General features: G+C 43.1%; 1 protein-coding gene across 4 annotated transcripts in view; it reads left to right on the top strand.

Annotated features, from left to right (window-relative positions):
* The first annotated feature begins 1,158 nt into the window (after window positions 1–1,158).
* Window positions 1,159–13,773, top strand: part of magi3b (membrane associated guanylate kinase, WW and PDZ domain containing 3b) — a 121,045-nt gene continuing 108,430 nt past the window's right edge. For all 4 annotated transcript variants that reach the window (XM_023402228.2, XM_087172916.1, XM_087172917.1 and 1 more), the window contains exon 1: window positions 1,159–2,017. In XM_023402228.2, coding sequence (XP_023257996.1) covers window positions 1,711–2,017 — 307 coding nt within the window. In that variant the 5' untranslated portion in view covers window positions 1,159–1,710. The remainder of the gene's footprint in view (window positions 2,018–13,773) is intronic.

Below are 13,773 nucleotides of genomic sequence, written 5' to 3' on the forward strand. Positions count from 1 at the left end.
AATCCATCATGTTGTATTGGAGAGGTTTTGGCAAAAGAAAGCTGTGCATCATTTATAACATGCTGTGTGAAACACAGCCGGCTCCCCTCACAGATAAAGTGACATTTAAAAAGTTTAATGAACTTCCAAAGCTACACTTAAAAACCACTTCAGTTCTGCGTCATCTTTTTTTTTTTTTTTTAACTAAGTTCTAGTAACAGGAAATTAATATTACAAACAAAGGATCTGTTATAACTCACCAATTGGATACTGATGCACATATGGTATGTAAATGAATGAGCTCATGCAAAACCTGTGCTCTCAGGCCATGAAGTGTGGAGGCATTGCATGTGGGTAGGTGGGAGGACAGCTTCCCCTTGAATAAAAGGTCAGATTTACACTAGACCTACTTAATATATGTGCTGATGATTTATGCATGAACACAGTGCTATGCACAGAAACACTTGGAAAAACAAAGCTGTAGATAACATTCAAGCGATAATTAACGATTAAACCAATTCAGTCATTGTCTTACAGAGCACGCCTGGGTAGATGCTGTTGAATGCCGCCAAGCGGAGTAGTGCCTACTGTAGGTAAGCGAAGACCTCAGGGAGGGATGAACTGGAGCAGCAAATTGTATGAGGTGCTCTGCTTGTGTCAGTAGGTGGCGCTGTGGAGATGTTAATTACACTCACCCGGAATTTCCTCCCCAAGAATACTTACCGTACTATACAAATTAAGAGTCTTAATTAGTTGTAATTTGTTTTGCACGCTTAATATTGGGATTACACCGCCTGTGTATTTTTTAGTTAGTTGTATATGTTACGCTTATTTCGTCTTACATGTGAGATAAATGTTTAAAAAATGCTGATAAACATTGCGTTTAGACAGCGACCACGATGAGAATAAGTTACGGTGAACATTATTGGACTGACAGAGTATGTTTTTTTCATTTAATACCACAGCACACCGGCGGATGGAGCCCGCATGAGAGTCTCGAAAACACTGCTGTTGTCGCTGCTGCTGCTGCTGCTTCTGCTGCTGCTGCTGCTGAGCGTAAAAAGGGGCGTTTCGGAGCTTGGCAACATCTCTCTTGGCGGAGCCAGGTGTGTTCAAACCTGTAGCAGACAAACGCTCGCAGATGTCCCTCCGCTCAGTCATCATGGGCTGGACCTCAACTGCATCAACCGCCTCCCGGTGAACGCTGCCGACCGTCTATTTTCAGCCTGCCTACAGGTATGAGGGATTTCTGGTTGACGCACTACATTTCGGCGACCGACAGTCCACAATCTAGCACCGAGTAAAATACTCTCTGTTTACATTTTGTTTTTGACTACTTGGCGTCGGGAGCCTCCTCCAGAGGCGAGGCAGCGCACTGATATGGTTCCAGAGTAGCAATGGAGAGCATAAAACCTTGATTGTTCCCTTTTTAACCATCTCGCCGCTATCAACTCCCCTGTTTTACGCACACGGAGCGCTTGGAATTACTGCAACCTAGACAACTGTGCGCACACCGGAGCATAAACCCGTGGGATGCCAGACCTCAGCGGCACATTCACGGGTGAAGAGCAGACTCATAAACGTCAGGAAGATGAAATACCCAGCAGGTCGGGAGAATAACTCAGGAGGGTTTATTAGGCCGCGTCACTTCGCGCTCATTTAACAACAGCAAACCGAGGCGACTGTAACCAGTTTGATCGTTAGTTTTTTGGGGGAAAAAAGGGAGTAACCATGTCCAGAACACTGAAGAAGAAGAAACACTGGTCCAGTAAAGTGGTGGAGTGCGCCGTGTCATGGGGGAACCTGGGGGACTTTGGCTCCGTGGTGGAGGTTCTGGGAGGAGCAGAGCTGGGACAGTTCCCTTACCTGGGCCAGATGAAGCTGGACGTGCTGGTTTGTCACGTCGGGAAGCTGCCCTACTACGGGGACGTCTTGCTGGAGGTGAACGGGACGCCCGTCAGTGGACTTACAAACCGTGACACCCTGGCTGTGATACGCCACTTTCGAGAGCCGATTCGCTTGAAGACAGTCAAACCAGGTGCGTCCCCTGCTTTCTGTTCCCAACACTACTGCTGCTGCTGCTGCTGCTGCTGCTGCTGCAGCTGTGTCACCTGAGCTCTGTTTGTAAGATGAGTGTTATGATATGTTGCATCCTCTCAACAGAAAAAACCTCATAATTATACACACACCCTGTAATGTCAGGACCAACTGCCAGTCTGTGATCACAAGCCCAATTAATGTGCAGAAATCAATCATACATTACAAGGCTAAATATATAGATTTGTGCTTAAAGACCTCCTAATATAACTTGTTTTAGCTTTACATGTCTTCCTGTGATGTATGATTGTGCACGTCAGCTAAAGTTGATTTAACCATTGCAAAATAAAGCCAAAGGGTGAGTAAAGTGAGTTTATGTGTGTCTACACACCACCACATCCCTGTGCACTTCCTAAAGGACATCCCAGACTTCTACTGTAAGCCTCCTACTGCCCCATAACATCTAATTGGCCAGTTCCCTCACCGCTTTCCCTGGGAGATCAAATTGTGATAATGGTAATAATGGCATGTAGCCCAGTTGGAGCCTTCTAGGCTAAGTGCACTTACATGCATAGAAATAAGGCCTAATTACATCCTCCATTATTCAGGTTACTCTGCTGCCCAATGGCCACAGCAGTGAGAGTGGTTAGTTGTGTTGTATCCCATGGTCTCATCAGTCCACGTCCGGCTCTCCAAGGATGCTGGCTGCAACTTCCAGACACTGATAATGAGGTTTAATAGCTGTAATGGCATGGTGATGCTGCTGTCTTCGCTGTTCTGGTTCTGACCCAGGGGCTTTAGTGGCACTGGAGTGAAAGTGGTGTGTTTATGGGCACGGGAGATGGCCTCACTCTGGAAGCTGGAGCTGGAATGTCTAAACAACAACTGAGACTGTACAAGAGGTTACATCAGCAGCAGCAGCTGAGTTTTAGGACCTCAGGCCAGGATCCCTGAAGATCAGCTGTACTTGTGCACATGCTTACATATGGTGTGTGTCTGTGTGCAAGTGTGTGTACTCATTCCTATGAGTTTTCCTACATTTTTAATTAATATTTTAGAGATTTTTTTTTTTTTTTTTTTTTTTTAATATAAGTGACCGAGAGATAAAAGGAAAAAAAAAATGTTTGCCTTGCTCTATGGGTGCAGAGCCTCTTAGTGTGCATGCACATGAAGGTGTGTGTATTTCAAGGCTCTACACTCCCCAGAGCTCCTAACACCATGCTCTCTGCCCCACTAACCAAGGATGATTAATAAAGGGCAGGGAGAGCGAGGGAGGGAGAGAGACACCAAGAAACAGAGAGAGAGAGAGAGATACTTGTGGAGGGAATCATAAGGGGGGTGGGGTGGGGTGGGGTAAGCTCAGCCTTTGGCTCCACGTTTGACTCCCATGCGAGGCTGTTTTTACTCTTTAAAGCTCAGAGAGATGTAATAGGTGGCAAAGATGGCAAAATTCCCAATCACCTATCTGTTCACTGTCATCCTTGCCAGTCTGTCCTCATGCTGTTTCAGTTATGTAAGGCTCAGCCAGCATAGATCAGCTCCTCAATGTACTGTTTGCAAAAAGGCCTCACAAAGCCCCCCCCCCCCGGCATCAGCATACAGATTGGGGTTATTATATTCTATGACTACGCATCATGCAAGTGTGCACGCCTGTGATGTGTGTATACATTCCTGTGTGGTAACCTCATGTTTAATTCACACCTCTTGCATAATTGAGTTAGCGAGTGGATTTTCTCCACTCTGATGGAGGCAGTGGGCCTAGAGGATCAGCTGTTACCAGGAAGCCCGGAAAGCTGTAATGACGTGGCGGCGGCCGGCAGCGACGGACAGGCTCTCTGGGTTTACCAGATGTTCCTCCCCTGCGCCTCTTCCAAGATCCTCTTGTGCTCTGCCTGCCTTGCCCCCTGGTGCTGGTGGGCTTCCCATGCTGCCGCTGACAGTCGGGGCGGATCTAAGAGGAAAGAGATAGAGGGTGTGCGAAGACGCAAAGGCAGAAATGGGGATTTGAGGCGAGGACAGAGAGAGGCAGGATGCAAGATGCAAGTCTCTGTGGAAGCTATTATCTATCTCAGCCATTGATCGAAAAAAAAGAGTGTGAGCTGTGAGAGTTGCACACAGCACTACACTTACTTTTCTGTGGCTGCATCATATATTCTCTAGGGGCTGCCAAGAGCATTCTCTCGCTTACATATGTTCTCACATACATACACTTTCACCGCTTTGAGATGAACAGATTCACACTAAGCTTACACCAAGAATTAACAATATACTGTGAGGTGGATGTGCCCATTTCTCTGATATCTATGATTAAGCAGGGAGATGCCTCTATTAAAAGCTCCGTGCTCAGTGCAGGGATCTATTTCTGCTGGTACTCCCAGCTAAGGATCGGAAAAGACGCCTGATGAAAAGCCTCATGAATGGCATCCCAGAATTCCTTTTCCTGCACAGTTATTTTTCTGCTTTGCCTCCCTATATGTTTACAGCTTCAGTCAGTGTGCAATCAAAACATATGTCTAACCTGTAGCCATTTATATGCAGCTGAAAGGATGATGACTCTGACATCAAATGAATAATTTCACATTGCAGCACACACACTGGAGCTGGTGCAACAAGCTTGTATTTGTCTCTTAGATGACTAATATTAGCTGTGTGAATGTATGAAACACATGTATACAGGCACCCTGCTTCCACAGCTATTTGTGGAATATAGTGATGAAATGAAACAGTAGTCACCAGAATGTAGGTACTGTATGTTTAAATGAAATGATAAATGATTTAAATACTCAAACGCCTTTGGGGTGTGGGAAGAACAGCGTTTTTATTGGAAGATTATAGTCATTTAATCTTTATTGATCTTAATGGTTGATAATTGCTGGAATGGCAATGAGTACATATTGTCTCTGCAGAATGGCATAACTCATCTGGTTCTGTAAGCTACTGAGTTTCAGAGGCTAATTTTGTTCTTGATTATCTTTGAATTTTGAATTCAAATTACATAATTGACTTACAGCATACAGCAGCAGCAGATTCTGCCGTTGATAACAACTTGTTGTCTGCTCTAGATCACATTTAGAGTTACCTGCTTCCGCTCACACATCAGCATATTTTCCATTACCTGCTGATCATGCCAATAGAGAAAAATACAGAGTGACATGAGCCCCTAAGCTCCTGTATCAAACGGCAATAGTGAGTGTGGGTTAATCACATTAATGCACCTCTCATATCAGGAAGTGCCTCTCAATGGAATCATCCTCTTGACAGGCGATGCTTTGTCACTGCAAAGAGATTTGCAGTCGGCTGCAAAAAAAAAAAAAAAAGAAAAGAAATGGGGATTGAGAGTGAGAGTGAGAATTCAGCAGCCCGGAGAGCCTGGTCAAATAACCAGAGACATCTGTTCTCGCCTTAGAGATGTTTCTGACAATCCGCTGAATGAAGCGAGAGAGCCATCGTGTACATCGCTCCTTTGGCACAGAACTCATAACAAAGTAATTTAAAGCTGAATGAGCTCCCTCTTAGTGAGTTTAAGGTGATTATGAGTGTTTTTTATGCAGATTCAATAAGTTGTCGGCTATGTATTGTTTTGCTAAGATGTGCTTAGGCTTTGGCACTGATCCTGCTGCTCTGCTATTGGATTATTGACTGTTTGGGTGCTTAGCTACTTTTGCACCTCTTTGTGATTTTAATTGCACTGTTGCTTAGTATGCATGTTACTGTATGTTGCCTACAACTGTCTTAATACTGCTTTCTAGGCCAGGCTCCCCTTGGATAAAAAAAAAACAAAAAATGTTCTTACAGTCTTGATGCCAACTGGCTTGATAAAGGATGAATGAAGAAGTAGACATGTAGATAAAATGATTACTGTACACAAAATAAAACTGGAGGCGGTAGTGAAATCTCATCGGCCTCATTAATAATTTAAAATGCAGGTAACACAGGATTAAAGAGCAAACTTGGCATAACTACCAGACACTTATATGAAATATAAGATGAATATTGCATCAGCTGCTCTTCTGCTGCTGTATTTATTGAAACTCCACAGCTCCGATATGCTCCCAGTATGGAGGAGCTTAAAGGACCATACCAGTGTTATTCATGTGTCAGCCCATTAACTGCAAATATGTGCACTCTATATTACTGCTGTCCATTCTCTAGAGCACGCTACAGTGTTTGAGATAAATATGATTTTCCTGAGTTCCGCTGTTTTCAGTTCATATCACTACAATATGAAAATCACCCAGCAGAAACTTTCATTTAGGTAATCCATCAGAGTGAAGGCCATGCCTGCACTCTTTGTTGACAAAGTTATCAGTGTGTGGTGATATTAATAAGATTTTCCACTCAATGATAATATAACAATAAATGCAGACATGATAGTCACTCTAATGGTTGATTGTCATTCTGTTGTGAAATGGCTGGCTACCTGGAAAACACAAATTCAAAAATAATGTGAAGTTTATTTGTAGGAATTGTGATGAAACATGCTGAACTGTTGGTACAGCTTTCCAAAAGATCCTCCTATACTCGCATTTTACATAACTTCTATATGTAGCATACAGTCTTCATTAGTGCAAGAGTTTGCTCAGTTGTCATGGAGATGGGTGTGTTGACTATGGTCCTTTTGAGAGCAATGTTTTCCATTCAAAGGTACACGTACCCAAGGGAGTACTTCTGCAGATGCTGCAAGGTACATAGGAATGTGTGGGAGTAGCTCAGCTCATTTGAAATAGAAATTATGATTTTTCATGTTTGTATAGGCATATTTGTGTTCAGGGAGAAAATTAACACTCACATTGGATCACAAATAAGAAATTGTCACAATATTGTCACAATAACCAGGGCGACCAGCTATGATGAGTTTCCTGCACAGGACACATCTCCCAATTATGTGCTGGTTAGCAAGTGAGCAGAGAAGTTTAAATTAAAACAGTGGATGAATAGTTGAAACTTCCCCTGGAGGAAAAGTTAAGGCAGCTAGCACAGCTATCCATCCAGGTTATGCATTCAATAGAACACATTTGAACAAGAGATCATCTAACAGTGCTTTGGGGATATGTAAGACAAAAAAAAAAGAAGCTTTAAACGTACTCTGAGCAGGAGCTCATAATCTGATAGTCATAATGTTTGAGATGAGAAGCACAGCAGGAAAAACCCTTGATCGCAAGCCCCTTGTGTTTTGTTACCATCACCAGGCCACTGGCACGTCACCGCACTCACCAGCCAGCGTGGGTTTGTTCATGCTGCACAGGGACACTTGAGCAAGACTGTCAAACTGTAAATGCAAGACAGTTGCTGCAGCTCCCGAGTATGACAATTAGCAGGAGTGTTGTTCCATCGCTGAATGTTCTCAACCTTCTAACCTCGCCTCATTAATGTCGTACTAACTTTCGTTGTTGCCTCTCTCAGCGCTGTCTTCCCTGCTCTCCTCGGAGCTGACAGATCTAATGCTCTGATTTTGATCTTCTATTAAAAACACAATCAGTGTAATGACTGTGTTGCAGTTTGATTAAATAGTTACTACACAGCATTATGTGAGTCCCTGAAAGAGGAATTTATTTTAATGTGCCACCATTATTTCCATATCAAATTAAAATATTTAAAGAAATAGAATATAGAAATATTATAATAAAGTCCAATTCAAATATCTTTGTCATTACCTCAGACCAGGGTTAACTGCAATCTGTCGGATTGTTTTCATAGACTCTAATAGGTGGAAAGGATATTGTCTATTTTTCTTTCTTTTTTATGTATTTGTTTGTAACCACTCAACATGTTTTGTATCTGTTTGGCCTTTTGCTATATCATCCTACAAAGCATTTAGTTGATGAACAGTTTGTCTTCTGCGACTCTCTTACTCTCATCATGCAGCTCCCATATGTGTGTGCTGTTGTCTTGCCACACACACACACACACGTGCGGATTTAAAAATACACTGTCCATCTTGACACATTAATTGAAACTGAACTAAGATCCTAAAGACCTGCTCGACTGCTGAATATCTGAAAAAAAATTACATGCACTCCCAGGAAATTTGGCAAACCAGATAGGGTGAAGAAATTGATTAAATTTTGGAGGTTGTGGAGGGATTTCCAGCATAACATGATTAGCAAAGGTGAAGAAATCAATTTAGATTAAAAATTTAAGTGATGGAATTCATTGTGTGTGAACTGTACAGTGATGATGGAAGTTTTGCTCTCTAAGGATTTACAGTTTTTACATTTCCAATGTAGTTTCAGTCGTTTCAGAGTTTTTGCCAGGTTAAAAAAAGCTTAGAGTTAGGTAAACGAATGTCTCTAATAACAAGTAAATGTATCCAATACTTTGATCTTCATCAGAAACGACCTCTACTTTTTCACAAAGTCATATCAGCAGCAGGATTAATGACTTGTTTTGTGGCAGTGCAATACTGCACCAGTTCCCCCATAATGCTACTGCAAAGCAGAGCTGCCAACATACCACAGCATCCTAGTTGAGAGCCCACTCTACTCGTGCCTTGCAGTGTGTTTGTGGGGGTTGAGGAGGTGGGGGGGTGGGGGTAGGGGGGTTGGTGGGGGAACGCGGGCGGAGGCATAATGCGACTACAAAACAAACGAGCGTAAAGTTGCTCCCAACCCTTCGCCAAGTCCTCAATAATTCATCTATACTAGAGCCAGATACTCCACTTGTGTGTGTGTGTGTGTGTGTGAGTGTGAGTGTGTGTGTGTGTGTGAGCAAGCATGTGCATGATAACTGGTGGTATTAGAGTAAAGCGGTAGGCTACAGTCAAAAAGCATAGCATGTCTCTCAGTCGGTAGCTCTCTCTCTTTATTCCCACTTTAATAAAATCGGCGCTGCTCTTGCCGCACACTCAACCAGCACCTGCGATGATCACAACGTAAACAGCTTGCTTGATGAGGTGGTTTGGAGTTGGAGCCGTACGTTTTGAGGTTGATGAAAAGTGCGTTTCATGATGATTGCCTTGCGCATGTGAAATGTATGTGAAAGCTTTGCTTCAGGGATGTCATATAGACTTACATTCAGTGATTACAGAGGTGTGTGGGTTGAATGACTGGTAGGCCGTGATTTCTTGGTCATTTCAGCACATTACAAACAACCGCCATAAGAAATGTTTACTTTCTTTTTTAGATAAGCATTAATATGCTTTATCATCCCCATTGTTTCTATAATCATGTCACTTTGACTCTGCTGCATTCTGCAAACAAACAGGAAACAAGGTGGTGAAGCTGAGTGCAAATGAGTTTATCCTCCACTACATCTCTGTTATTATCCGCTGAACTGGAAGAAAATCCTTCATGTCATTTCTCCTAAGGCCACCTATAGAAAGAAGTGTATAAAAGAAGTGTATGAAAAGGAATGTTTGTAGCCTCTATGACAGTGTGAGGACAAAGGGGGAAGTAGAATTCTAAACCTTGATTTTAGCTTGGCATCATACATTTCGTTGTCGTGGTGAGGCGTCGGGTCAGGACCATATTACGGTGATCAAATTCCCTGGGAGCTCAGAGAGGTGGACGCAGGTCACAGTGGCAGTGTTTAATGAGCAGTGAGTGTGTTTGTGTGGGGGAGAGAGTGATAGAGAAAGGGGTGGGTGAGGAGAGATAGGAGGGGGGGGGCACCAGTACAAGCAAACAACATAATCTCTCCCACTCAGATCTACACTACATGGAAAAAGCCCATTATGGGAAGCTGCATTTTCAACAACTTTAATTGCATTGTCTATAGTAACTTACTCTAACTCTGGTCATAAAGCCATAAAACAAACAAACAGCATTTGGGTGTTTACAGTATGTACAGTTTCCCCTGGTATATATATATATATATATATATATATATATATATATATTTAGATTTTCCCTTGAGGCAAATTTGTGACTTGTGATATTGGGCTATAGAAATAAAATTTGACTATCAGTCGGGGCTCTGGGGGATTTCAGCTCCTCAGTACCTTCAGTCCCTGTTCCAATTAAAGACCATGTTGTTGTCTTAAATGCCTGTTAGCGTTCATACTGCAGTATAATGACTAATTCTAATCCTGGCCCTGTAAATATGTATTTATTAGGGAGCCATTAGCTACATTTTAGTTGTATGTACGACTATAGCAGCGGAGGCACATTTGCAGTTTGGGGCTGGATTTCACTTGCGACTGAATTGACAAGGAGTAGTGGGTATGGAAAGAGGTTATTTTTGCTTTGACCTGCATCCTGTTTGCCCTCATTACCCACTGTTCTTCCTGCCTGCTTTGTGTGGAGAATTCTGCTCCTGTCTGCCTATCACTACAACTGTGAGATATCCGCTTCATTCTCTACCTGCGATACAAATCTGTCATTCATCACATTCCTCTTTTCGGAACGTATTATATGTCTGTAGTTGTGTATCCATTCAGGAACTACTTGTTGTGCAGTCCCTGTACTTGGTAGTATCATAAAAATGGATTTAGTCGTATCATTTTATCCTGAGGGACCCACAGAAACCCCTGAATATGTAATCGCCAGAACAGGATCAGAGCAGGAGCTCAGAAAGCCCCAAAAGATGTTTATATGTGATATAGCTACAATCTGAAAACACAAATATTTAATGTGATTTTTTTTTTTCTTTTCTCCCCTGCTTTTTGCCCCTTGTCTTGCTCTTCAGTGCATCAGTCACATCCTGTAAATGTGAAAGTGGATTGGGAAAAAAAACAAACAAAAAAAAAGCACAAAGGGCTGGATGTGAGTGTGGCGTGGGTCGTCTTTTTGTTGAGCATTGTCTCTGTCAGTGTCTGAGAGCAGATTGAAGGGGACGGCTGGTGAGGAGTCACTCCTCGGTCTGAGAGCCTTGTTTATTTTACCAGAGGCACAGCGGCCATACGGTGTCTGACTGACCTAGCACTGTCATGAAGGACGTTATCTTTATGCAACAATGATTGCTACACGCCATAGTCCCTCCACCCACCCACACCCCCCCTTCAGCTGTGTTCAATGATTGCACATTTGGCTAGCGTGTCACTTCCCACTTTCCTATTATCCAGATGTGCATTATCCTCCAACTGGTGTTTATCACTGCAAGATAGGGGGCTCAGGTCACCTCTAGACAGCTCACAGGTAATGGGCCTTGACATCTGAATTAGTCTGCTCTTTCAAAGGGTGATTAGCAAGCAGCTTAGGATTCTGGGGGGATGTTGATAGGCAGACATAAACAGGCAGGGGCGATGGGCCGGTGGGATGCTGTCTCTGTGGTTCGTGATGGGAGGCTTGCCAGTAATACAGCTCATCATGAAGTGGTCACGGTGTGGTTTCGCAGATGACAGGGGGTGGGATGGAGCGGGTGACTGGGGCCAGTGCGATTATGTGTTTGCACTGGTGATTTAGCCACTTGCAGTATATCGTTTTCATAGCTGATACTGCAGCGCGAGGCGCTAAGCAAGCTGCTACTGCCCTCGTAAACTTTATGAATAGCAGACCTTTAGAATTTTATACCAAAAATCCTTCTCGTGTGTCTGTGTCTTGGCTGTGTGACTGGCTGGCCCAGCTGTTATACGCTCATCCCTTTCCCCAGCTCTTTTATTATTATTCCTTGGCTGTGTGACTCGCCTGTGTGCTTGTGGCGGCAGGGGAACGGCTGGCTTTGTAGAATCTTAATAGTGGTGAGCTAGCGCCAAGCTCTCCATTCGCCGCTTGCTGCAGGCGTGTGACTGAATGCCAATGAGACATTAGGGGTTGAGGCAGGATTGGATCAGGCCAGGCCAGCCAGGTGTCTGTAGAGCCCTTTACCAGGTGAGGCTCGCACATTCCGTCCCTGAAGTTGCACAGTGAGAGGCACTCTGTGTCTCAGGGTTATCGCAGTGCGCCTAATCGTCAGGATGTGCCCTCTCTTGTGCTCCGCTGTCAAGAGGGAGATAAACTAAGAGCATTCTGTTCAACTTTGACTGCCGCTACCTTCTCTTTGATTGTGTAATTTGCTCTCACCCCTGTGAGTCAGGTTGGATGATGACATGCGATGATATTTCTCTTAATTTCCAGTGTCCTGTCAGTATCTGATGATATTTGCCTTTTTCTGTTGAAAATGCATGAATGTGATGTGTAATTTAAGACTTCCTTGTAATAACACTGTTTATACTGCAGCTTCTATTCAAATATATTCTCCTCTCATTTGGTTATCACCACAAATGATTTATTATTGTCTCTATAATTTTATGATAACTGAATAAAAAATGCATCACTCAAGATGGTGTCATCAAATTATAGTGGGAATGCAAAATAATTTTTTCATACTTCATATCACGCATTACCCAGCCTTGCTGCTTGGTTTTCCATAGCAGCACAGCACATACCCTGTATAACTGTAAAGGCAAAGGATGACTTAAGTGTGTGTGTGTATCTCTATGGACAAGCTAGGACCTATTAATATACTATTATATGTACTATTAATGGACAGCTGTAATACTTTACTTCTTTTGTACACACACACACACACACACACGCGCACACACACACATCAGCACATTAATCTGTCTCTTTCGCAGCGTGCACATGGTTCTCCACATGACGCAGATGTTGCTAACAGTGGGATGGAATGATGGGTGGATGCAGAAGCCCCAGTCACCCAGTCTCTTGCTAATCTGATTACAGACGGCTTCACACAGTCACACCGACTGATGAAGGGAGGGCATCAGGGAAGGGACAGATGGAAGAGCCGTGGTTGTTAACAGCTGTGGTTAACTCTGTTGTGTAATATACAGTTGTGGTGTTCAGAGGAGGAAAAGCATGTGATGGCATTATATTGTAATGGTTGTACAATCAGCAAGGCTGTATAGTGTAACAGGTTTGAATCATTTGTGATATAGAATTCATCCTGCGCTGTACATCCAAACATGTCGTCAAGTCAAGTTTTCCCTCAGTGCCTTTAAATTGGTGTTATTGAACCACATTTCCCATAATTCTCCCATGCAGTAGAACAATTGGTAAAAGCAGATATGATCCATAATGTTAACTTGAAGTAGGAAGAGTGAAGTCTGTTTATATTAGATCTGCTAGAGCAAATCTTTCACCACTGATTAATAAACCGAATCTGAGAAGCAGAAGTTCGTGCTGATGAACGTTATGTTCATTATCTTTTTCAGCCTCTCTAGCCACTCAAAATGTGACTTCACTGGAGTTGAGTGGTGGCAGCTGGTGGTGAAGGAGCTCTCAGCTTTGCAGGGTACCAGCATACAGAAAATGAACTGAATTTCCTGTGAAAAAACGTCTGTACATTTAATTCACATTGGCAATTTTTGGTTGTCTCTGAAATATTGTGCTGTGACACCTGACATGCTTTACTTTACAGGCATGCCCTTTCCAATCAAGTCGTCTATTTAAAGGATAACAATTCTTTATCCTCTCTTTTGCACAGTGCACTTTCTAATTCTGCTGTAATGCTGCAGCACCTGCTTCCACTGCTGCTGCTCATGTACAATTTTCTGAGCCACATCACCTGAAAACAGTTCAGTCATGTTATCAGAACTCCTTTTTTCTTTTCTTTTTTTTTTTTCAAGGAAATAAACGTGTTTGGGCTTCAAAATCGCTCTTAAAGCCAGAAGTGGGTTTCTGCTGTCCTGCTTCTGGCAGCTTGGAGTACTTTTCATTAAATTAAAAACATTTGCCGCTCATAGCAATATGCATAATGGGAGTCGTTGTCTTGGCTTTGTTCAGTCCCTGTCTGTGTGCTTGGAAGCATCAGTTAGCTAATGCTGCAAAGTTGGTAGCTGCCTGTTTTATTGCTCTCTCGTGGATCTTGAGGGTGACG

Source organism: Seriola lalandi, unplaced genomic scaffold, assembly GCF_002814215.2.
Source record: "Seriola lalandi dorsalis isolate HSWRI2012SDOR001 ecotype SW California unplaced genomic scaffold, Sedor1 jcf7180002053900, whole genome shotgun sequence".
Lineage (NCBI taxonomy): Eukaryota > Metazoa > Chordata > Actinopteri > Carangiformes > Carangidae > Seriola > Seriola lalandi.